A 24909-nucleotide genomic window follows, 5' to 3' on the forward strand; every position below is an offset into this window, starting at 1 on the left:
CTGTCCCATCCGCGCTCTGCCACCCGCCCGATCCCGTCTGCCACTTGCCCAGTCCCATCCGCGCTCTGCCACCCGCCCGATCCCGTCTGCCACTTGCCCAGTCCCATCCGCGCTCTGCCACCCGCCCGATCCCGTCTGCCACTTGCCCGGTCCCATCCGCGCTCTGCCACCCGCCCGATCCCGTCTGCCACTTGCCCGGTCCCATCCGCGCTCTGCCTCCCGCCCGATCCCGTCTGCCACTTGCCCGGTCCCATCCGCGCTCTGCCTCCCGCCCGATCCCGTCTGCCACTTGCCCTGTCCCATCCGCGCTCTGCCACCCGCCCGATCCCGTCTGCCACTTGCCCAGTCCCATCCGCGCTCTGCCACCCGCCCGATCCCGTCTGCCACTTGCCCAGTCCCATCCGCGCTCTGCCACCCGCCCGATCCCGTCTGCCACTTGCCCAGTCCCATCCGCGCTCTGCCACCCGCCCGATCCCGTCTGCCACTTGCCCAGTCCCATCCGCGCTCTGCCACCCGCCCGATCCCGTCTGCCACTTGCCCAGTCCCATCCGCGCTCTGCCACCCGCCCGATCCCGTCTGCCACTTGCCCAGTCCCATCCGCGCTCTGCCACCCGCCCGATCCCGTCTGCCACTTGCCCAGTCCCATCCGCGCTCTGCCACCCGCCCGATCCCGTCTGCCACTTGCCCGGTCCCATCCGCGCTCTGCCACCCGCCCGATCCCGTCTGCCACTTGCCCAGTCCCATCCGCGCTCTGCCACCCGCCCGATCCCGTCTGCCACTTGCCCAGTCCCATCCGCGCTCTGCCACCCGCCCGATCCCATCTGCCACTTGCCCAGTCCCATCCGCGCTCTGCCACCCGCCCGATCCCGTCTGCCACTTGCCCAGTCCCATCCGCGCTCTGCCACCCGCCCGATCCCGTCTGCCACTTGCCCGGTCCCATCCGCGCTCTGCCTCCCGCCCGATCCCGTCTGCCACTTGCCCGGTCCCATCCGCGCTCTGCCTCCCGCCCGATCCCGTCTGCCACTTGCCCGGTCCCATCTGCGCTCCGCCACCCGCCCGATCCCGTCTGCCACTTGCCCAGTCCCATCCGCGCTCTGCCACCCGCCCGATCCCGTCCGCCACTTGCCCTGTCCCATCCGCGCTCTGCCACCCGCCCGATCCCGTCTGCCACTTGCCCAGTCCCATCCGCGCTCTGCCACCCGCCCGATCCCGTCCGCCACTTGCCCAGTCCCATCCGCGCTCTGCCACCCGCCCGATCCCGTCTGCCACTTGCCCTGTCCCATCCGCGCTCTGCCACCCGCCCGATCCCGTCTGCCACTTGCCCAGTCCCATCCGCGCTCTGCCACCCGCCCGATCCCGTCTGCCACTTGCCCAGTCCCATCCGCGCTCCGCCACCCGCCCGATCCCGTCTGCCACTTGCCCAGTCCCATCCGCGCTCTGCCACACGCCCGATCCCGTCTGCCACTTGCCCAGTCCCATCCGCGCTCTGCCACCCGCCCGATCCCGTCTGCCACTTGCCCAGTCCCATCCGCGCTCTGCCACCCGCCCGATCCCGTCTGCCACTTGCCCAGTCCCATCCGCGCTCTGCCACCCGCCCGATCCCGTCTGCCACTTGCCCAGTCCCATCCGCGCTCTGCCACCCGCCCGATCCCGTCTGCCACTTGCCCAGTCCCATCCGCGCTCTGCCACACGCCCGATCCCGTCCGCCACTTGCCCAGTCCCATCCGCGCTCTGCCACACGCCCGATCCCGTCCGCCACTTGCCCGGTCCCATCCGCGCTCTGCCACCCGCCCGATCCCGTCTGCCACTTGCCCCGTCCCATCCGCGCTCTGCCACCCGCCCGATCCCGTCTGCCACTTGCCCCGTCCCATCCGCGCTCTGCCACACGCCCTGGTCCCGTCTGCCACTTGCCCGGTCCCATCCGCGCTCTGCCACCCGCCCGATCCCGTCTGCCACTTGCCCCGTCCCATCCGCGCTCTGCCACCCGCCCGATCCCGTCCGCCACTTGCCCAGTCCCATCCGCGCTCTGCCACCCGCCCGATCCCGTCCGCCACTTGCCCAGTCCCATCCGCGCTCTGCCACCCGCCCGATCCCGTCTGCCACTTGCCCAGTCCCATCCGCGCTCTGCCACCCGCCCGATCCCGTCTGCCACTTGCCCAGTCCCATCCGCGCTCCGCCACCCGCCCGATCCCGTCTGCCACTTGCCCAGTCCCATCCGCGCTCTGCCACCCGCCCGATCCCGTCTGCCACTTGCCCAGTCCCATCCGCGCTCTGCCACCCGCCCGATCCCGTCTGCCACTTGCCCAGTCCCATCCGCGCTCTGCCACCCGCCCGATCCCGTCTGCCACTTGCCCAGTCCCATCCGCGCTCTGCCACCCGCCCGATCCCGTCTGCCACTTGCCCAGTCCCATCCGCGCTCTGCCACCCGCCCGATCCCGTCTGCCACTTGCCCAGTCCCATCCGCGCTCTGCCACCCGCCCGATCCCGTCTGCCACTTGCCCGGTCCCATCCGCGCTCTGCCACCCGCCCGATCCCGTCTGCCACTTGCCCTGTCCCATCCGCGCTCTGCCACCCGCCCGATCCCGTCTGCCACTTGCCCTGTCCCATCCGCGCTCTGCCACCCGCCCGATCCCGTCTGCCACTTGCCCGGTCCCATCCGCGCTCTGCCACCCGCCCGATCCCGTCTGCCACTTGCCCTGTCCCATCCGCGCTCTGCCACCCGCCCGATCCCGTCTGCCACTTGCCCAGTCCCATCCGCGCTCTGCCACCCGCCCGATCCCGTCTGCCACTTGCCCAGTCCCATCCGCGCTCTGCCACACGCCCGATCCCGTCTGCCACTTGCCCAGTCCCATCCGCGCTCTGCCACCCGCCCGATCCCGTCTGCCACTTGCCCTGTCCCATCCGCGCTCTGCCACCCGCCCGATCCCGTCTGCCACTTGCCCTGTCCCATCCGCGCTCTGCCACCCGCCCGATCCCGTCTGCCACTTGCCCAGTCCCATCCACGCTCTGCCACCCGCCCGATCCCGTCTGCCACTTGCCCAGTCCCATCCGCGCTCTGCCACCCGCCCGATCCCGTCTGCCACTTGCCCAGTCCCATCCGCGCTCTGCCACCCGCCCGATGCCGTCTGCCACTTGCCCTGTCCCATCCGCGCTCTGCCACCCGCCCGATCCCGTCTGCCACTTGCCCTGTCCCATCCGCGCTCTGCCACCCGCCCGATCCCGTCTGCCACTTGCCCTGTCCCATCCGCGCTCTGCCACCCGCCCGATCCCGTCTGCCACTTGCCCAGTCCCATCCGCGCTCTGCCACCCGCCCGATCCCGTCTGCCACTTGCCCAGTCCCATCCGCGCTCTGCCACCCGCCCGATCCCGTCTGCCACTTGCCCTGTCCCATCCGCGCTCTGCCACCCGCCCGATCCCGTCTGCCACTTGCCCGGTCCCATCCGCGCTCTGCCTCCCGCCCGATCCCGTCTGCCACTTGCCCCGTCCCATCCGCGCTCTGCCACCCGCCCGATCCCGTCTGCCACTTGCCCAGTCCCATCCGCGCTCTGCCACCCGCCCGATCCCGTCTGCCACTTGCCCAGTCCCATCCACGCTCTGCCACCCGCCCGATCCCGTCTGCCACTTGCCCGGTCCCATCCGCGCTCTGCCACCCGCCCGATCCCGTCTGCCACTTGCCCAGTCCCATCCGCGCTCTGCCACCCGCCCGATCCCGTCTGCCACTTGCCCAGTCCCATCCGCGCTCTGCCACCCGCCCGATCCCGTCTGCCACTTGCCCTGTCCCATCCACGCTCCGCCACCCGCCCGATCCCGTCTGCCACTTGCCCAGTCCCATCCGCGCTCTGCCACACGCCCTGGTCCCGTCTGCCACTTGCCCGGTCCCATCCGCGCTCTGCCACCCGCCCGATCCCGTCTGCCACTTGCCCAGTCCCATCCGCGCTCTGCCACCCGCCCGATCCCGTCTGCCACTTGCCCAGTCCCATCCGCGCTCTGCCACCCGCCCAATCCCGTCTGCCACTTGCCCAGTCCCATCCGCGCTCTGCCACCCGCCCGATCCCGTCTGCCACTTGCCCAGTCCCATCCGCGCTCTGCCACCCGCCCGATCCCGTCTGCCACTTGCCCAGTCCCATCCGCGCTCTGCCACCCGCCCGATCCCGTCTGCCACTTGCCCAGTCCCATCCGCGCTCTGCCACCCGCCCGATCCCGTCTGCCACTTGCCCAGTCCCATCCGCGCTCTGCCACCCGCCCGATCCCGTCTGCCACTTGCCCGGTCCCATCCGCGCTCTGCCACCCGCCCGATCCCGTCTGCCACTTGCCCAGTCCCATCCGCGCTCTGCCCCCCGCCCGATCCCGTCTGCCACTTGCCCAGTCCCATCCGCGCTCTGCCACCCGCCCGATCCCGTCTGCCACTTGCCCAGTCCCATCCGCGCTCTGCCACCCGCCCGATCCCGTCTGCCACTTGCCCAGTCCCATCCGCGCTCTGCCCCCCGCCCGATCCCGTCTGCCACTTGCCCAGTCCCATCCGCGCTCTGCCACCCGCCCGATCCCGTCTGCCACTTGCCCAGTCCCATCCGTGCTCTGCCACCCGCCCGATCCCGTCCGCCACTTGCCCGGTCCCGTCCACACTCTGCCACACGCCCTGGTCCTGTCCGCCACTTGCCCAGTCCCATCCGCGCTCTGCCACCCGCCCGATCCCGTCCGCCACTTGCCCAGTCCCATCCGCGCTCTGCCACCCGCCCGATCCCGTCTGCCACTTGCCCAGTCCCATCCGCGCTCTGCCACCCGCCCGATCCCGTCTGCCACTTGCCCAGTCCCATCCGCGCTCTGCCACCCGCCCGATCCCGTCTGCCACTTGCCCAGTCCCATCCGCGCTCTGCCACCCGCCCGATCCCGTCCGCCACTTGCCCGGTCCCATCCGCGCTCTGCCACCCGCCCGATCCCGTCTGCCACTTGCCCAGTCCCATCCGCGCTCTGCCACCCGCCCGATCCCGTCTGCCACTTGCCCAGTCCCATCCGCGCTCTGCCACCCGCCCGATCCCGTCTGCCACTTGCCCAGTCCCATCCGCGCTCTGCCACCCGCCCGATCCCGTCTGCCACTTGCCCAGTCCCATCCGCGCTCTGCCACCCGCCCGATCCCGTCTGCCACTTGCCCAGTCCCATCCGCGCTCCGCCACCCGCCCGATCCCGTCTGCCACTTGCCCAGTCCCATCCGCGCTCTGCCACCCGCCCGATCCCGTCTGCCACTTGCCCAGTCCCATCCGCGCTCTGCCACCCGCCCGATCCCGTCTGCCACTTGCCCAATCCCATCCGCGCTCTGCCACCCGCCCGATCCCGTCTGCCACTTGCCCAGTCCCATCCGCGCTCTGCCACCCGCCCGATCCCGTCTGCCACTTGCCCAGTCCCATCCGCGCTCTGCCACCCGCCCGATCCCGTCTGCCACTTGCCCGGTCCCATCCGCGCTCTGCCACCCGCCCGATCCCGTCTGCCACTTGCCCAGTCCCATCCACGCTCTGCCACCCGCCCGATCCCGTCTGCCACTTGCCCGGTCCCATCCGCGCTCTGCCACCCGCCCGATCCCGTCTGCCACTTGCCCAGTCCCATCCGCGCTCTGCCACCCGCCCGATCCCGTCTGCCACTTGCCCAGTCCCATCCGCGCTCTGCCACCCGCCCGATCCCGTCTGCCACTTGCCCGGTCCCATCCGCGCTCTGCCACCCGCCCGATCCCGTCCGCCACTTGCCCAGTCCCATCCGCGCTCTGCCACCCGCCCGATCCCGTCTGCCACTTGCCCAGTCCCATCCGCGCTCTGCCACCCGCCCGATCCCGTCTGCCACTTGCCCTGTCCCATCCGCGCTCTGCCACCCGCCCGATCCCGTCTGCCACTTGCCCAGTCCCATCCGCGCTCTGCCACCCGCCCGATCCCGTCTGCCACTTGCCCAGTCCCATCCGCGCTCTGCCACCCGCCCGATCCCGTCCGCCACTTGCCCGGTCCCATCCGCGCTCTGCCACCCGCCCGATCCCGTCCGCCACTTGCCCAGTCCCATCCGCGCTCTGCCACCCGCCCGATCCCGTCTGCCACTTGCCCAGTCCCATCCGCGCTCTGCCACCCGCCCGATCCCGTCTGCCACTTGCCCAGTCCCATCCGCGCTCTGCCACCCGCCCGATCCCGTCTGCCACTTGCCCAGTCCCATCCGCGCTCTGCCACCCGCCCGATCCCGTCTGCCACTTGCCCAGTCCCATCCGCGCTCTGCCACCCGCCCGATCCCGTCTGCCACTTGCCCGGTCCCATCCGCGCTCTGCCACCCGCCCGATCCCGTCTGCCACTTGCCCGGTCCCATCCGCGCTCTGCCACCCGCCCGATCCCGTCTGCCACTTGCCCAGTCCCATCCGCGCTCTGCCACCCGCCCGATCCCGTCTGCCACTTGCCCGGTCCCATCCGCGCTCTGCCACCCGCCCGATCCCGTCTGCCACTTGCCCAGTCCCATCCACGCTCTGCCACCCGCCCGATCCCGTCCGCCACTTGCCCAGTCCCATCCGCGCTCTGCCACCCGCCCGATCCCGTCTGCCACTTGCCCAGTCCCATCCGCGCTCTGCCACCCGCCCGATCCCGTCTGCCACTTGCCCGGTCCCATCCGCGCTCTGCCACCCGCCCGATCCCGTCCGCCACTTGCCCAGTCCCATCCGCGCTCTGCCACCCGCCCGATCCCGTCTGCCACTTGCCCAGTCCCATCCGCGCTCCGCCACCCGCCCGATCCCGTCTGCCACTTGCCCAGTCCCATCCGCGCTCTGCCACCCGCCCGATCCCGTCTGCCACTTGCCCGGTCCCATCCGCGCTCTGCCACACGCCCGATCCCGTCTGCCACTAGCCCAGTCCCATCCGCGCTCTGCCACCCGCCCGATCCCGTCTGCCACTTGCCCAGTCCCATCCGCGCTCTGCCACCCGCCCGATCCCGTCTGCCACTTGCCCCGTCCCATCCGCGCTCTGCCACCCGCCCGATCCCGTCTGCCACTTACCCTGTCCCATCCGCGCTCTGCCACCCGCCCGATCCCGTCTGCCACTTGCCCAGTCCCATCCGCGCTCTGCCCCCCGCCCGATCCCGTCTGCCACTTGCCCAGTCCCATCCGCGCTCTGCCACCCGCCCGATCCCGTCTGCCACTTGCCCGGTCCCATCCGCGCTCTGCCACCCGCCCGATCCCGTCTGCCACTTGCCCGGTCCCATCCGCGCTCTGCCACCCGCCCGATCCCGTCTGCCACTTGCCCAGTCCCATCCGCGCTCTGCCACCCGCCCGATCCCGTCTGCCACTTGCCCAGTCCCATCCGCGCTCTGCCACCCGCCCGATCCCGTCTGCCACTTGCCCAGTCCCATCCGCGCTCTGCCACACGCCCGATCCCGTCTGCCACTTGCCCAGTCCCATCCGCGCTCTGCCACCCGCCCGATCCCGTCTGCCACTTGCCCGGTCCCATCCGCGCTCTGCCACCCGCCCGATCCCGTCTGCCACTTGCCCAGTCCCATCCGCGCTCCGCCACACGCCCGATCCCGTCTGCCACTTGCCCGATCCCATCCGGGCCAGCAGCACAATCCGCACCCGGTACCTTCCCCCGAGGGCCAGCAGCACAATCCACACCCGGTACCTTCCCCCGAGGGCCAGCAGCACAATCCGCACCCGGTACCTTCCCCCGAGGGCCAGCAGCACAATCCACACCCGGTACCTTCCCCCGAGAGCCAGCAGCACAATCCGCACCCGGTACCTTCCCCCGAGGGCCAGCAGCACAATCCGCACCCGGTACCTTCCCCCGAGGGCCAGCAGCACAATCCACACCCGGTACCTTCCCCCGAGGGCCAACAGCACAATCCACACCCGGTACCTTCCCCCGAGGGCCAGCAGCACAATCCACACCCGGTACCTTCCCCCGAGGGCCAGCAGCACAATCCGCACCCGGTACCTTCCCCCGAGGGCCAGCAGCACAATCCGCACCCGGTACCTTCCCCCGAGGGCCAGCAGCACAATCCGCACCCGGCACCTTCCCCCGAGGGCCAGCAGCACAATCCACACCCGGTACCTTCCCCCGAGGGCCAGCAGCACAATCCACACCCGGTACCTTCCCCCGAGGGCCAGCAGCACAATCCGCACCCGGCACCTTCCCCCGAGGGCCAGCAGCACAATCCACACCCGGTACCTTCCCCCGAGGGCCAGCAGCACAATCCACACCCGGCACCTTCCCCCGAGGGCCAGCAGTACAATCCGCACCCGGTACCTTCCCCCGAGGGCCAGCAGCACAATCCGCACCCGGCACCTTCCCCCGAGGGCCAGCAGCACAATCCGCACCCGGTACCTTCCCCCGAGGGCCACCAGCACAATCCACACCCGGTACCTTCCCCCGAGGGCCAGCAGCACAATCCGCACCCGGTACCTTCCCCCGAGGGCCAGCAGCACAATCCACACCCGGTACCTTCCCCCGAGGGCCAGCAGCACAATCCGCACCCGGTACCTTCCCCCGAGGGCCAGCAGCACAATCCACACCCGGTACCTTCCCCCGAGGGCCAGTAGCACAATCCACACCCGGTACCTTCCCCCGAGGGCCAGCAGCACAATCCACACCCGGTACCTTCCCCCGAGGGCCAGCAGCACAATCCACACCCGGTACCTTCCCCCGAGGGCCAGCAGCACAATCCACACCCGGTACCTTCCCCCGAGGGCCAACAGCACAATCCGCACCCGGTACCTTCCCCCGAGGGCCAGCAGCACAATCCGCACCCGGTACCTTCCCCCGAGGGCCAGCAGCACAATCCACACCCGGCACCTTCTCCCGAGGGCCAGCAGCACAATCCGCACCCGGCACCTTCCCCCGAGGGCCAGCAGCACAATCCACACCCGGTACCTTCCCCCGAGGGCCAGCAGCACAATCCACACCCGGTACCTTCCCCCGAGGGCCAGCAGCACAATCCACACCCGGCACCTTCCCCCGAGGGCCAGCAGCACAATCCACACCCGGTACCTTCCCCCGAGGACCAGCAGCACAATCCACACTCGGTACCTTCCCCCGAGGGCCAGCAGCACAATCCACACCCGGCACCTTCCCCCGAGGGCCAGCAGCACAATCCACACCCGGTACCTTCCCCCGAGGGCCAGCAGCACAATCCACACCCGGTACCTTCCCCCGAGGGCCAGCAGCACAATCCGCACCCGGTACCTTCCCCCGAGGGCCAACAGCACAATCCGCACCCGGTACCTTCCCCCGAGGGCCAGCAGCACAATCCACACCCGGCACCTTCCCCCGAGGGCCAGCAGCACAATCCACACCCGGCACCTTCCCCCGAGGGCCAGCAGCACAATCCGCACCCGGCACCTTCCCCCGAGGGCCAGCAGCACAATCCACACCCGGCACCTTCCCCCGAGGGCCAGCAGCACAATCCGCACCCGGTACCTTCCCCCGAGGGCCAGCAGCACAATCCACACCCGGTACCTTCCCCCGAGGGCCAGCAGCACAATCCACACCCGGCACCTTCCCCCGAGGGCCAGCAGCACAATCCACACCCGGCACCTTCCCCCGAGGGCCAGCAGCACAATCCGCACCCGGTACCTTCCCCCGAGGGCCAGCAGCACAATCCACACCCGGTACCTTCCCCCGAGGGCCAGCAGCACAATCCGCACCCGGTACCTTCCCCCGAGGGCCAGCAGCACAATCCGCACCCGGTACCTTCCCCCGAGGGCCAGCAGCACAATCCACACCCGGTACCTTCCCCCGAGGGCCAGCAGCACAATCCACACCCGGTACCTTCCCCCGAGGGCCAGCAGCACAATCCGCACCCGGTACCTTCCCCCGAGGGCCAGCAGCACAATCCGCACCCGGCACCTTCCCCCGAGGGCCAGCAGCACAATCCACGCCCGGTACCTTCCCCCGAGGGCCAGCAGCACAATCCACACCCGGCACCTTCCCCCGAGGGCCAGCAGCACAATCCACACCCGGTACCTTCCCCCGAGGGCCAGCAGCACAATCCACACCCGGCACCTTCCCCCGAGGGCCAGCAGCACAATCCACACCCGGCACCTTCCCCCGAGGGCCAGCAGCACAATCCACACCCGGCACCTTCCCCCGAGGGCCAGCAGCACCATCCACACCCGGCACCTTCCCCCGAGGGCCAGCAGCACAATCCGCACCCGGCACCTTCCCCCGAGGGCCAGCAGCACAATCCGCACCCGGCACCTTCCCCCGAGGGCCAACAGCACAATCCGCACCCGGCACCTTCCCCCGAGAGCCAACAGCACAATCCACACCCGGTACCTTCCCCCGAGGGCCAGCAGCACAATCCACACCCGGTACCTTCCCCCGAGGGCCAGCAGCACAATCCACACCCGGTACCTTCCCCCGAGGGCCAGCAGCACAATCCGCACCCGGTACCTTCCCCCGAGGGCCAGCAGCACAATCCACACCCGGTACCTTCCCCCGAGGGCCAGCAGCACAATCCACACCCGGTACCTTCCCCCGAGGGCCAGCAGCACAATCCACACCCGGTACCTTCCCCCGAGGGCCAGCAGCACAATCCACACCCGGCACCTTCCCCCGAGGGCCAGCAGCACAATCCACACCCGGCACCTTCCCCCGAGGGCCAGCAGCACAATCCGCACCCGGTACCTTCCCCCGAGGGCCAGCAGCACAATCCACACCCGGTACCTTCCCCCGAGGGCCAGCAGCACAATCCACACCCGGTACCTTCCCCCGAGGGCCAGCAGCACAATCCACACCCGGTACCTTCCCCCGAGGGCCAGCAGCACAATCCGCACCCGGTACCTTCCCCCGAGGACCAACAGCACAATCCACACCCGGTACCTTCCCCCGAGGGCCAGCAGCACAATCCACACCCGGTACCTTCCCCCGAGGGCCAGCAGCACAATCCGCACCCGGTACCTTCCCCCGAGGGCCAGCAGCACAATCCACACCCGGCACCTTCCCCCGAGGGCCAGCAGCACAATCCACACCCGGTACCTTCCCCCGAGGGCCAGCAGCACAATCCACACCCGGCACCTTCCCCCGAGGGCCAGCAGCACAATCCACACCCGGCACCTTCCCCCGAGGGCCAGCAGCACAATCCACACCCGGCACCTTCCCCCGAGGGCCAGCAGCACAATCCGCACCCGGTACCTTCCCCCGAGGGCCAGCAGCAGAGCGGGGGTGGGGCGGGGGGAGAAGGCCCCAGGCACATGGCGGCAGAGCGGGGGCGGGGCGGGGGGAGAAGGCCCCAGGCATGTGGCGGCAGAGCGGGGGCGGGGCGGGGGGAGAAGGCCCCAGGCACATGGCGGCAGAGCGGGGGCGGGGCGGGGGGAGAAGGCCCCAGGCATGTGGCGGCAGAGCGGGGGCGGGGCGGGGCGGGGCGGGGGGAGAAGGCCCCAGGCATGGGGCAGCAGAGCGGGGGCGGGGCGGGGGGAGAAGGCCCCAGGCACGTGGCGGCAGAGCGGGGGCGGGGGTCAGCCAGCCCAGAGCAGCAGAGCGCCCGGCCCCTCGCTCGGCCGGGCCAGGCCAGGGCACACCTACCCTTCTTGCGACCGACGTCGTCCGACTCTGGCTTGCGGCTGACGGAGACGACTTTCATCACCAGGTGGTTTCCCCCCTGGCGGATCAGCGACACCACTTGCTTGTGCCCAACCTTGACCACATTCACGCCATTCACCTGGGACACGGAGACAGAGATGAGCCTCGGGCCGCCCCGCCAGCACGGGGGAGTCCGGGGCTGTGTTCTCAGCTGGCCGGCACACAGGCAGGGGGCATCAGGCGCCGGGTACCGGCCACAACAGGGAGCCTCTTTACTGGTCTGTAGTTCAGCTAGTGGATGGGGAAACGGAGGCTGACAGGTCACCGGCTAGGAACCAGAAACTCCTGCCGTGCCACAAGTTGGCGTCAGGCCTGAGGCCACAGCTGATGGGCTGTGGGCCATGGCAGATTGCTAATGGAAGCACCCAAATATCGTCAACACATGTACAGTGAGGACAAACCACCAGAGGCCACAGCCCATCCCCTCCATGTGGCCATTCGAAATGCCCGGAGAGGGGCCTCCCTGGCCTGTGGAGACCGAGGGGTGAAGGTCTCCTACCCCGCAGGCCTACCCCCACGGAGCTCACAGGGTTTACGGGTCAGCCCCACGCCTCAGGGCATCCCAGGTCAGTGCCTGAGACTCGCAATGGGGCGACGTGGTACCTGGAGGGGTCAAACGGAGCTGCCTAGCCCCAGTGGGCACCGTATGGAGCTGTGCACAAGGCCTGACGCCCGGCCAGGCCTGCTCGGAGTAAGAGGCGGGGAGCTCCCCAGCAGGTAGCCGGCCCCCCTCCAAGGCCACCCTGGACACGCAGCTCTGACCTCGGCCCACGGGACGCATGCGCAGCACCCGCGGCTCCGCCCATGGGCATCGACTGGGCGGAGGAGCCAGGCGTTTCTGGTTCCTAGCCTTGGTTCAATTCCCCAGGTTCCCACACCCCTTCTCGGGCTGTCTGGCAACTCCTCAGCAGGCCGGAGGAGCCAGGCTGGGCATCGCCCCCCCGCCCAGGTTTTAGTGCGGTCTCCTCGGAAGGGGTGCACCGAGCCTTCGCCCATTGAAGCCCAGCTCCCAGACGGCCTCCAGCTCTGTGACTCCATTGCCTGCTGCGTACAACGGAGGCTAGTTGCCACCCAGGCCTGTTCGGTAAAGGACTCTGAGGGCTCGTGCTGCCTCCTCCGGGGCCACCCGGCCTGGTTGCCGGTGGGGCTACACGGCGGTTGGGTGGACAGCTGGCGCTCATGTTGCTGGTGAGCACAGAATTCAAACACGAGGGTTTTCAAAAGCACGTGGATCTGGTAAAAGCACACTACTAAGGTTGCAAATCCGCACCCTGACGGGCGTCGGGATGCCAAGCTCACGGTGCCCGTGCAACATCCCTTCCATGCTGGTGCACAGGCATTACGAGACCGTCGCCTGCAGGGCCCAGGCTTATTCTGTGCACTGGGTGGAGAGCGGCTCACTAGTCTTTTCATGATTCTCTTCGTGACCCTGGTCCCAGGACCGGGGCACCAGGCAACGCTGCCCCGAACGCGGAAAGATTCACTTCCCTGTGCTCGTTCTAGGGGCTCATGTAATGCCGGAGAGACTCAAGCAGTCCAGGGGTGCCAAGCCACAGCACCCTGGGAGACAAGCGGAGCGTGGCAGGGCAGGGTCTGTGCTGCCCTGGGAGAGCAGCACAGAGACGGCCGTTGTTGGGAAGCCAATGGTGACAAACAGGAGACCATACAGCTGAGATCTGGAAAAGTGCCTCGCGGTGAGAGCTGTCTGGCTTATAGAATCATAGAATCATAGAATAATAGGACTGGAAGGGACCTCAAGAGGTCATCGAGTCCAGCCCCCCGCCCTCAAGGCAGGACCAAGCTCCACCTACACCATCCCTGACAGATGTCTATCTAACCTGTTCTTAAATATCTCCAGAGAGGGAGATTCCACCACCTCCCTTGGCAATTTATTCCAATATTTGACCACCCTGACAGTTAGGAATTTTTTCCTAATGTCCAATCTAAACCTCCCCTGCTGCACTTTAAGCCCATTACTCCTTGTCCTGTCCTCAGAAACCAAGAGGAACAAATTTTCTCCTTCCTCCTTGTGACACCCTTTTAGATATTTGAAAACCGCTATCATGTCCCCCCTTAATCTTCTTTTTTCCAAACTAAACAAGCCCAGTTCATGAAGCCTGGCTTCATAGGTCATGTTCTCTAGACCTTTAATCATTCTTGTCGCTCTTCTCTGTACCCTTTCCAATTTCTCCACATCTTTCTTGAAATGTGGCGCCCAGAACTGGACACAGTACTCCAGCTGAGGCCTAACTAGTGCAGAGTAGAGCGGCAGAATGACTTCACGAGTTTTGCTTACAACACACCTGTTGATACAACCTAGAATCATATTTGCTTTTTTGGCAACAGCATCACACTGTTGACTCATATTCAACTTGTGGTCCACTATGACCCCTAGATCCCTTTCCGCCATGCTCCTTCCTAGACAGTCGCTTCCCATCTTGTATGTATGGAACTGATTGTTCCTTCCTAAGTGGAGCACTTTGCATTTCTCTTTATTAAACCTCATCCTGTTTACCTCTGACCATTTCTCTAACTTGCTAAGGTCATTTTGAATTATGTCCCTATCCTCCAAAGAAGTCGCAACCCCACCCAGTTTGGTATCATCTGCAAACTTAATAAGCGTACTCTCTATCCCAATATCTACATCATTGATGAAGATATTGAACAGTACGGGTCCCAAAACAGACCCTTGAGGAACTCCACTTGTTATCCCTTTCCAGCAGGATTTAGAACCGTTAACAACAACTCTCTGACTACGAAAGCGACGAGGAGTCCTGTGGCACCTTATAGACTAACTGAAGTGTAGGAGCATAAGCTTTCGTGGGCAAAGACCCACTTCGTCAGATGCATGTAGTGGAAATTTCCAGAGGCAGGAATAAATATGCAGGCCAGGATCAGGCTGGAGATGACCAGGTGGATCCAATCAAGGAGGATGAGGCCCACTTCTAGCAGCTGATCTGGAGGTGTGAATTCCAAGAGAATAGAAGCTGCTTTTGTAGTTAGCAAGCCATTCACAGTCTTTGTTTAATCCAGAGTTGATTGTGTCAAACTTAAAGATGAACTGTAGCTCAGCAGTTTCTCTTTGAAGTCTGGTCCTGAAGTTTTTTTGCTGCAGGATGGCTACTTTTAGATCTGCAATTGTGTGTCCAGGAAGATTGAAGTGTTCCCCTACAGGTTTTTGTATGTTGCCATTCCTAATATCAGATTTGTGTCCATTGATTCTTTTACGTAGGGACTGTCCAGTTTGGCCGATGTATATAGCAGTGGGGCATTGTTGGCACATGATGGCATATATTACGTTGGTGGATGTGCAGGAGAATGTACCAGTGACAGTATGGCTGATCTGGTTAGGTCCTGCGATGGTATTGCTGGTGTATATATGTGGGCAGAGTTGGCACCGAGGTTTGTTGCAAGGATTGGTTCCTGAGTTCGAGTTATTATGGTGCGGTGTGTAGTTGCTGGTGAGAATATGCTTCAGGTTGGCGGGTTGTCTGTGGGCAAGGACCGGCCTACCTCCCAAGGCCTGTGAGAGCGAGGGATCATTGTCCAGGATGGGCTGAAGATCGCTAATGATGCGTTGGAGAGGTTTTAGCTGGGGACTATAGGTGATGGCCAGTGGTGTTCTGTTGGTTTCTTTCTTGGGCTTGTCCCGTAGCAGGAGGCTTCTGGGTACACGTCTGGCTCTGTCAATCTGTCTCCTCACTTCCTCGTGTGGGTATCGCAGTTTACAGAATGCTTGTTGAAGGTCTTGTAGGTGTAGGTCTCTGTCTGAGGGGTTGGAGCATATGCGGTTGTACCTCAGTGCTTGGCTGTAAACAATGGATCGTGTGGTGTGTCCGGGATGGAAACTGGAGGCATGCAGGTAAGTATAGCGGTCGGTAGGTTTTCTGTATAGGGTGGTATTGATATGACCGTCACTTATTTGTATCGTGGTGTCCAGGAAATGGACCTCCCGTGTAGATTGGTCCATGCTGAGGTTGATGGTGGGGTGGAAGCTGTTGAAATCATGGTGAAATTCTTCCAGAGTCTCCTTCCCATGGGTCCAGATGATGAAGATGTCATCGATGTAGCGTAGGTAGAGAAGGGGTGTAAGTGGACGAGAGCTGAGGAAGCGTTGTTCCAGGTCAGCCATAAAAATGTTGGTGTATTGTGGGGCCATGCGGGTGCCCATAGCAGTGCCACTGGTCTGGAGGTATATGTTGTCACCAAATCTGAAATAGTTGTGTGTGAGGATAAATTCACAGAGTTCAGCCACCAGTTGTGCTGTGGCATCATCAGGAATACTGTTCCTGACAGCTTGTACTCCATCTGCATGTGGGATGTTAGTGTAGAGAGCCTCTACATCCATGGTGGCTAGGATGGTGTTTTCTGGAAGATCACCTATGCATTGTAGTTTTCTCAGGAAATCCGTAGTGTCACGAAGGTAACTGGGAGTGCTGGTGGCGTAGGGTCTGAGCAGAGAGTCCACATAGCCAGACAGTCCTTCAGTAAGAGTGCCAATGCCCGAGATGATGGGGCGTCCCACCAACGTAATATATGCCATCATGTGCCAACAATGCCCCACTGCTATATACATCGGCCAAACAGGACAGTCCCTACGTAAAAGAATCAATGGACACAAATCTGATATTAGGAATGGCAACATACAAAAACCTGTAGGGGAACACTTCAATCTTCCTGGACACACAATTGCAGATCTAAAAGTAGCCATCCTGCAGCAAAAAAACTTCAGGACCAGACTTCAAAGAGAAACTGCTGAGCTACAGTTCATCTTTAAGTTTGACACAATCAACTCTGGATTAAACAAAGACTGTGAATGGCTTGCTAACTACAAAAGCAGCTTCTATTCTCTTGGAATTCACACCTCCAGATCAGCTGCTAGAAGTGGGCCTCATCCTCCTTGATTGGATCCACCTGGTCATCTCCAGCCTGATCCTGGCCTGCATATTTATTCCTGCCTCTGGAAATTTCCACTACATGCATCTGACGAAGTGGGTCTTTGCCCACGAAAGCTTATGCTCCTACACTTCAGTTAGTCTATAAGGTGCCACAGGACTCCTCGTCGCTTTTGCAGATTCAGACTAACACGGCTACCCCTCTGATCTCTGACTACGGTTATCCAGCCAATTATGCACCCACCTTATCGTGGCCCTATCTAAGTTATATTTGCCTAGTTTATCAATAAGAATATCATGCGAGACCGTATCAAATGCCTTACTAAAGTCTAGGTATATGACATCCACCGCTTCTCCCTTATCCACAAGGCTTGTTATCCTATCAAAGAAAGCTATCAGATTAGTTTGGCATGACTTGTTCTTCACAAACCCATGCTGGCTATTCCCTATCACTTTATTACCTTCCAAGTGTTTGCATAGGATTTCCTTAATTACCTGCTCCATTATCTTCCCTGGGACAGACGTTAAACTGACCGGTCTATAGTTTCCTGGGTTGTTCTTATTCCCCTTTTTATAGATGGGCACAATATTTGTCCTTTTCCAGTCTTCTGGAATCTCCCCTGTCTGCCATGATTTTTCAAAGATCATAGCTAAAGGCTCAGATACCTCCTCTATCAGCTCCTTGAGTATCCTTGGATGCATTTCATCAGGACCTGGTGACTTGCTGACATCTAACTTTCCTAAGTGACTTTTAACTTGTTCTTTGTGAATCCTATCTTCTAAACCTACCCTCTCTCTGCTTGTATTCACTACGTTAGGCACACCTCCAGACTTCTCGGTGAAGACCGAAACAAAGAAGTCATTGAGCATCTCCGCCATTTCCAAGTTTCCTGTTACTGCTTCTCCCTCCTCACTAAGCAGTGGGCCTACCCTGTCCTTGGTCTTCCTCTTGCTTCTAATGTATTTATAAAAGGTCTTCTTGTTTCCCTTTATACCTGTAGCTAGTTTGATCTCATTTTGTGCCTTTGCCTTTCTAATCTTGCCCCTGCATTCCCGTGTTGCTTGCCTATATTCATCCTTTGTTAGTTGTCCTAGTTTCCATTTTTTATATGACTCCTTTTTTATTTTGAGATCGTGCAAGATCTCCTTGTTAAGCCAAGCTGGTCTTTTGCCATATTTTCTATCTTTCCTACACAGCGGAATTGTTTGCTTTTGGGCCCTTAACAACGTCCCTTTGAAATACTTCCAACTCTCCTCAGTTGTTTTTCCCTTCAGTCTTGCTTCCCATGGGACCTTACCTACAAGTTCTCTGAGCTTATCAAAATCTGCCTTCCTGAAATCCATTACCTCAATTATGCTGGTCTCCCTTCTACCTTTCCTTAAGATCATGAACTCTATTATTTCGTGATCACTGTCCCCCATACTGTCTTCCACTTTCAAGTTCTCAAGCAGGGAGTCACCGTGAAGAGCAGACAGCCCATCTCCCCAAACCAAGCCGAGATGCCGTCCGGGAGAAAGGTTATACCTATCTCAGAGAGCTGGAGGGGTCATCCAGGCCAGTCCCCTGCCCTCGTGGCAAGGCCAAGGACCATCCCTGACAAATTTGCCCCAGATCCCTAAATAGAAACCTCAAGGATTGAATTCACAACCCTGGGTTTAGTAGGCCAATGCTCAAACCACAGAGCTATCCCTCCCCCAGGCTCTAGTGGCAGACAGTCCATCTCTCCAAGCCAAGCCGAGGTGCCGCCTGTAGAGAGAGGTTCGAGCGGCGGACAGTCCGTCTCTCCAAGCCGAGCCGAGCCGAGCCGCCGCCTGTGGAGAGAGGTCCGAGTGGCGGACAGTCCGTCTCTCCAAGCCAACCAGAGACACCGCCTGTAGAGAGAGGTTCGAGCGGCGGACAGTCCGTCTCTCCAAGCCGAGCCGAGATGCTGCCTGTGGAGAGAGGTCCGAGTGGCGGACGAGCAGAGATGCCGCCTGCAGAGAGAGGTCCGAGCGGCGGACAGTCCGTCTCACCGAGCCGAGCCGCCGCCTGTGGAGAGAGGTCCTAGCGGCGGACAGTCCGTCTCTCCAAGCCGAGCCGAGCCGCCGCCTGTGGAGAGAGGTCCGAGCGGCGGACAGTCCGTCTCTCCAAGCCGAGCCGAGATGCTGCCTGTGGAGAGAGGTCCGAGTGGCGGACGAGCAGAGATGCTGCCTGCAGAGAGAGGTCCGAGCGGCGGACAGTCCGTCTCACCGAGCCGAGCCGCCGCCTGTGGAGAGAGGTCCTAGCGGCGGACAGTCCGTCTCTCCAAGCCGAGCCGAGCCGCCGCCTGTGGAGAGAGGTCCGAGCGGCGGACAGTCCGTCTCTCCAAGCTGAGCCGAGCCGCCGCCTGTGGAGAGAGGTTCGAGCGGCGGACAGTCCATCTCTCCAAGCCGAGCCGAGGTGCCGCCAGTGGAGAGAGGTCTGAGCGGCGGACAGTCCGTCTCTCCAAGCCGAGCCGAGCCGCCGCCTGTGGAGAGAGGTCTGAGCGGCGGACAGTCCGTCTCTCCAAGCCGAGCCGAGATGCTGCCTGTGGAGAGAGGTCCGAGTGGCGGACGAGCAGAGATGCCGCCTGCAGAGAGAGGTCCGAGCGGCGGACAGTCCGTCTCGCCGAGCCGAGCTGCCGCCTGTGGAGAGAGGTCCTAGCGGCGGACAGTCCGTCTCTCCAAGCCGAGCCGAGCCGCCGCCTGTGGAGAGAGGTCCGAGCGGCGGACAGTCCGTCTCTCCAAGCTGAGCTGAGCCGCCGCCTGTGGAGAGAGGTTCGAGCGGAGGACAGTCCATCTCTCCAAGCCGAGCCGAGGTGCCGCCAGTGGAGAGAGGTCTGAGCGGCGGACAGTCCGTCTCTCTAAGCTGAGCTGAGCCGCCGCCTGTGGAGAGAGGTTCGAGCGGAGGACAGTCCATCTCTCCAAGCTGAGCCGAGGTGCCGCCAGTGGAGAGAGGTCTGAGCGGCGGACAGTCCGTCTCTCCAAGCCGAGCCGAGCCGCCGCCTGTGGAGAGAGGTCTGAGCGGCGGACAGTCCGTCTCTCCAAGCCGAGCCGAGATGCCGCCTGTGAGTGAGGTCCGAGCGGCGGACAGTCCGTCTCTCCAAGCCGAGCCGAGATGCTGTCTGGGGAAAGTACCAGGCAGGCACTAAGCCTGTGCCATTTCGGGGGCCTCCCCCCAACTCCAGTTTACCCACATCGCTCCTGACGAGCAGCACTGCTCCCTGGGCACCAGGCTCCAGCTCGGACCTCACTGGTGCCCAGGGCAGCAGGACTTGGCTAACCCTGCCTCCATACAGTGCTTCCTTTGCTGCTCCCTGCAACCCCAGCCTGGCCGGGCAGCTGGAGAGCAGGAGTTGGCTAAAGGACTGTCCCACCCCGGAAGACAGGGACCTGGCTCCTGTCACTTCCTGCCTGGGTTCCAGCAATACAACACGGCTGAGGATGAAAGAGTCACCCAGAAGGAACTCCAGTTGCTGCAGGACTCGGCAATTTCTTCTCCACCTCACGGGCGCCCACGAGCAGATCCCCCCAGTGCTCGGCTCTCTGCTGGGCTGACCACAGAGTCTCCACAGGCCTGCAAGGCTCCTCTTGGCCCACAAATGCAAAGCCGTGGACAGCTGACATGACCTGGAGCCCTGGCAGCTCGTGCGAGAGCAGAGCTCGCTGTGCAGGACGAGCTTTCTCCGGGGCCGGTCCAGACTGTGCAAAAACTCTCCCAGTCACTGAGCATCGCCAAACGCTCCCTCCTCCCCCTCCAAGGGCCAAGCACGGCTCTCTGGCCAGGCTCCCCAGACGTACGTCCAGCTACGGGCACCTGCTCCATCAGCCCCCAAATTCCTCTTGGAGAGGGGGAGAAAACAAGGGCACCCCTGACATCCGCTCGTACTGTCACCCACTGCCCACTGCTCAGCTACTGCGCCGGAAAGGGGCATGCTGGAGCTGGAGCAGAACCGGCCGTCTCTTCCTCTCCAAGGCCCCTCCCCAGCCCCTGCCCCCCACGCACCCACTGCCTGCTTCGGTACCCATGCTGCTGTGCCCTGGCCTGCCGCTCTTAGTGTGAGGCCTCTGCTTCTTCCGCAGCTTCCCCACGCCACCCAGGGCTGCTGGGGGTCTCCGAGCCACACCTCCACCCTCTCCCCATGGCAGTGCCAGTGGGGTGCAAGGCTGGGAGCCAGAAGGGAGGGGTGTGGCTGGCTGGGGAGCGGGTGGCATAGGATTGCCCAGCCAGGACGGTGGGGGGCATTGTCGTAGAGGCTGGGGCAGAGGGCAGAGGCCTGTGGCCTCGTTTAGCGAGGTGGGCACCAGAGGGGCCGTGGGGAATTCCTTAGTCCTGCCACCAGCTCAGGCCAGCACGTCATACGGCAAGGGGTGCTGCTCCCCAGGGACCGGTGACATTTCCGTGGCTTCGGTGCACGGCAGCAGGCAGCTCACAGGCCGAGGGCCCAGAGCCAGGTCGGGGCAGTGCTTCCCTCACAACTGGACAGGTGTGTTTAGCTTCCTGAGGGCCACACGGCGACGCAGGCCTAGCCAAAGCCACAGCAAGCCCAGAGTTCAGTCCCGGGCAAGGCTCTGGCACTTCCAATGGCTCCCATGTGCAAGTGGGTGAAGACCCCTTCTCGTAACAGATGGTAACAGAGGCGGGGGGTGCTTTGGTCTGGCCTCACACTAGGCGTTGTCACGTGTGACGATCTTCAAACAGACCTGCTGCCATGCTGGCAATCGCTGGGTTAAGCATTCCCCAACACGTGAGATAAACGGAGACGTCAGAGCTAACTTCAGGGCGGTGTCTGAGCCCTCCAGCATAACTAGGCTCCGAAGCATTAGGTTTATATCACTGTGTGTTAGCATCAATTTCACTGTGCAGGCAGAAACCAATGAAAAACGATTTCCATCAATAACAAGAGAAATGTACGATAGGTGAAGAAAGAAAATGCTGCTTGAGAAACGACTAGAGGAATGCCAGGAATTTAGACTTTTGAATTAGGCTTGTTACAAATGCACTAAGGAATGAATTGTAAAAACAATTGGGGTTTGTGGATTTCGAGATATTTACTTGCTATATTTGGACCGGCGATGTCTAACAGTTCATAAAGCGCCAACTCCTTGGCTCTCAGCCACTACAGTCATTAAATAATTATCTGACCCTCCACCCCATCATTTTTTGCAACTGTGAAAACTGGAGTAAATAAAGATCTACAAAAAGTGCTGCAAACACCCCCCGACATGACCCGTTCTACTGCCACAACAGCAGAAGGGGAACCCTGCCAGCCTACCTCTGTCCTCTGTCCTAAGCCCACGGAGATGTCTGGGCGGCCTCCCCACTGCCCTGCAAGGTTTGTCCAGCCTTCCTGATGTGGCTCTGGACTGTGCCGTCCGAGGGCAGCTGGCCAGACTGGTGCAGGTCCCAAGGCTGGCTCTGGCCTTGGTTTTTGAAACCCTTGTCGGCCTTGGAATGGAGATGTCCCAGCTGTGGCTGCAGCCCGGCTTCTGCTCAGACCTGGGAAAGGAACCACCCGAGTGCTTTGACTCCTCCCAGCCCCTCTTCAAGAGCTCCGGGAAGCCCTGCCAGTTCCCTCTTGCAAACATCGGCCCAAGAGGCCACGTCAGAGCAAGGGAACCATCCTGCTAGCCCAGACCACCTGGCCCAGGAGCCTGTCTCTGACAAACCATGTGGTAAAATGCATTTGAGGGGGGTTAAGAAACCCAAGGAAGGACTGTTCGGGGAAGCTGCTTCTTCACTCTGCTCACCAGTCCTCCCTCCTCTTCCTGCGGGTCTGAGAGCGCGTTGGCTACTGCCGCACTGCCGGGTCAGGCGGGAAGCACATGGGTTGCCCCTGCGGCTTCCCGGTCCTTTTCCAGGGTTGGTGGCGTGGGCAGGGTAGCCAAGGAGAGGCCTTTGCCCAGGATAAGGCTTCTGCTGCAGAAGGGTCCCAAGACATGAACCGCTCAGATGAGGTCCTTGCTCCACTGCCTGGCTCGCTACGAGCAGCTGGAACCAAACTGGGCGTAACGAGACTTCTGGGTACTCCAGGGAACCAAACTCGGAAAGAGAAGAACAAACCACGCGGGCTGACGATGACTCGACCTTCTCTCATTCGCATGGTGTGGCGGCGCCGCGGCGTTCCCCCGACTCCTGCACCCCTGTAGTGGCACGAACAGACTCCACCAGCCAGAAGAACAGAGGGAGTTTATTGCTTCTCCAGAACACAGCACAGCACAGATGTCATCTGGTTCCAGGGCAGGCCTAGGATGCCTCAGCCACTAGAGGGGGACTGGGCCCCTAAATCCCAGCCTTTTGCTTAGGCTGCTTCCTCCATGATACCAGACAGAAACTAAAAAGTTCCTTCCAGCCCTGTCCCCCAGCCAGGGGCTGGCCTCCCCTCCTTCCCTTGTTTCTCTCCCTGGGAGGCAACTGGTCAGACAGGTTGGGAGCCCCTTGCATGACTCATCCCCTGCCCTGCTGGGCCGTGCTGCAAACAGCTGCCAGCGGTGGTCACCCACAACCCCAGCCTAGCAAGCAGCAAGGTACCAACACTACGTCACACGTGGCATTGCTGGCCTGTCTCTCCTAGAACAGAGCATCCTTGTGCGGCCACAACTCCTCTGCCTGAGCACTTACAGTGTCCTCTAGCCCATCCCCTGCCGGCACTCGCAGTGACCCCCAGCCAACCCCTCCCGACTATCCCAGGCCATCTCTGCCCATCCCACCCCCCCAGCCACAACTCTTCCGCATGAGCACTTGCAATTTCCCCTAGCCCATCCCCTACCAGCACCCGCAGCGACCCCTCCCCGGCCATCCCCACCCATCCTCCCCAGGCCATCCTTGCCCATCCCACCCCCCCAGGCCACAGTGCCTCCCCACAATTAATCACAGTTTTAATCAGACAGCTGAACAATAGAATACAAATGGAAATGGATTATTTTGGATGTTTTTCTATATTTTCAATTACAGAAACAGAATGCAAAGTGTACAGTGCTCACTGAATATTATTTGTATTACAAATATTTAACTTTAAATGATAAACAAAAGAAACAGTAATTTTCAATTTATTGCCTACAAGTATGGTAGTGTGATTTCTTTACTGTGAAAGTGACGCTTACAAATGCAGATTGTTACATAACTGCTCTCAAAGCCAAAACAACATGAAATGTAGCACCTACAAGTCCACTCAGTCCTTCTTCTTGTTCAGCCAGTCGCTCAGACAAACAGGCTTGGCTACATTTGTAGGCGATAGTGCTGCCTGCTTCTTGTTTACATGGTCACCTGAAAGTGACAACAGGAGTTCTTGTGGCATTTTTGTAGCAGGCCAGGCCAAAGGTATTTGCATGCCAGAGATGCTAACCATCATACACCCCTTTGTGCTGTGGCCGCCATTCCAGAGAACGTAATTCCATGCTGATGGTGCTCACTAAAAAAGTGTTAATTACATTTGTGACTGAAATCCTTGGGGGAGAAACGTATGTCTCCTGCTGTGTTACCTGCCATCTGCTATCTAGCTCATGGTATAGCAGTCTTGGATGGCAACCCTGCACACGTTGTTCATTTTAATGCCTCTTTCACTGCAGATTTGACAAAACGCAAAGAAAGTCTGTGTGATGGATAGGAGGAGAGTTTTCCTTTCCTGGTCCCCCCAGCATTCAGTGACTAAAGGGTTAAACTCGGGTAGCTAGGAGGTGTTGGCAGGGAGCCAGGAGAGCCAATGGGAGAAGGTGTTGAGATTCGAATTGGGAGATACACTTGCTTGCTTTTTCTTCTTTGTGTGAGCTTCTGCCAGGAGCTGGGGGAAGAAGATGAATTGATCCAAGCAGGACTACCATGCCTACAAAGAATACTGGGCATGGGCGAGGACTGGACCTTGACACACAGGAATGTGAGTAGATAGGGAATGTCTATTTAGACACGAGCAGGTTATTTTCTTTGTTTTGTTGTTTGGTTAACCTTCTTTGTGCTAAATCCATGTGCCCCCTTCCCCCCCCCCCCGCCTTAAACTGTATCCCAGGGATGAAATTCTCTGTTTTAATTTGTTCTTTTCTCAGTTGTTTTAAACCCCCCAGCAACCAAGTCTGCTTTCCAAGTGTAGCTTTTTGTTTTGTTAATAAAATCACCTTTTTAAGGCGACGATCTGATCCGTGTGTCCTGGAAGGTACCAGGAGGTCTGCGTGTGCACGGCTAAGACTGAGAGGTCAGCTAGCAGAGGTTGCCGTGGGTTTTTTCAAGCTCTCTTGTGGTAGAAGAGCTTGGGGTTCCCCTCCGGAAGACGTTTCCAAATGATTTCTTCCTGGGTTCAAGAAGAAAGGTTGTTTCCCCCCCTCACCTGGTGGTGGCAACTACCTCCCAAGGTCAGGAAATCTGCGACCTTGGGGAGCTTTGAAGCAGAATCCTCTAGAGGCGGGGTATTTTTAAGGTCTCTTGCAGGCCCCCACCTTCT

General features: G+C 61.8%; 1 protein-coding gene across 8 annotated transcripts in view; it reads right to left on the reverse strand.

Annotated features, from left to right (window-relative positions):
- SHANK3 (SH3 and multiple ankyrin repeat domains 3) overlaps positions 1 to 24909 on the reverse strand; it is a 708141-nt gene that overhangs the window by 71817 nt on the left and 611415 nt on the right. For all 8 annotated transcript variants that reach the window (XR_012898753.1, XR_012898754.1, XM_075914851.1 and 5 more), the window contains one exon: positions 11529 to 11664. Coding sequence is in view for 6 of the 8 variants with exons in the window: in XM_075914851.1 (XP_075770966.1) it covers positions 11529 to 11664 (136 nt within the window). In the remaining 2 variants the exon portion in view is untranslated. The remainder of the gene's footprint in view (positions 1 to 11528; positions 11665 to 24909) is intronic.

The sequence above is a fragment of the Pelodiscus sinensis genome, unplaced genomic scaffold, assembly GCF_049634645.1.
Source record: "Pelodiscus sinensis isolate JC-2024 unplaced genomic scaffold, ASM4963464v1 ctg61, whole genome shotgun sequence".
NCBI classification, from domain to species: domain Eukaryota; kingdom Metazoa; phylum Chordata; order Testudines; family Trionychidae; genus Pelodiscus; species Pelodiscus sinensis.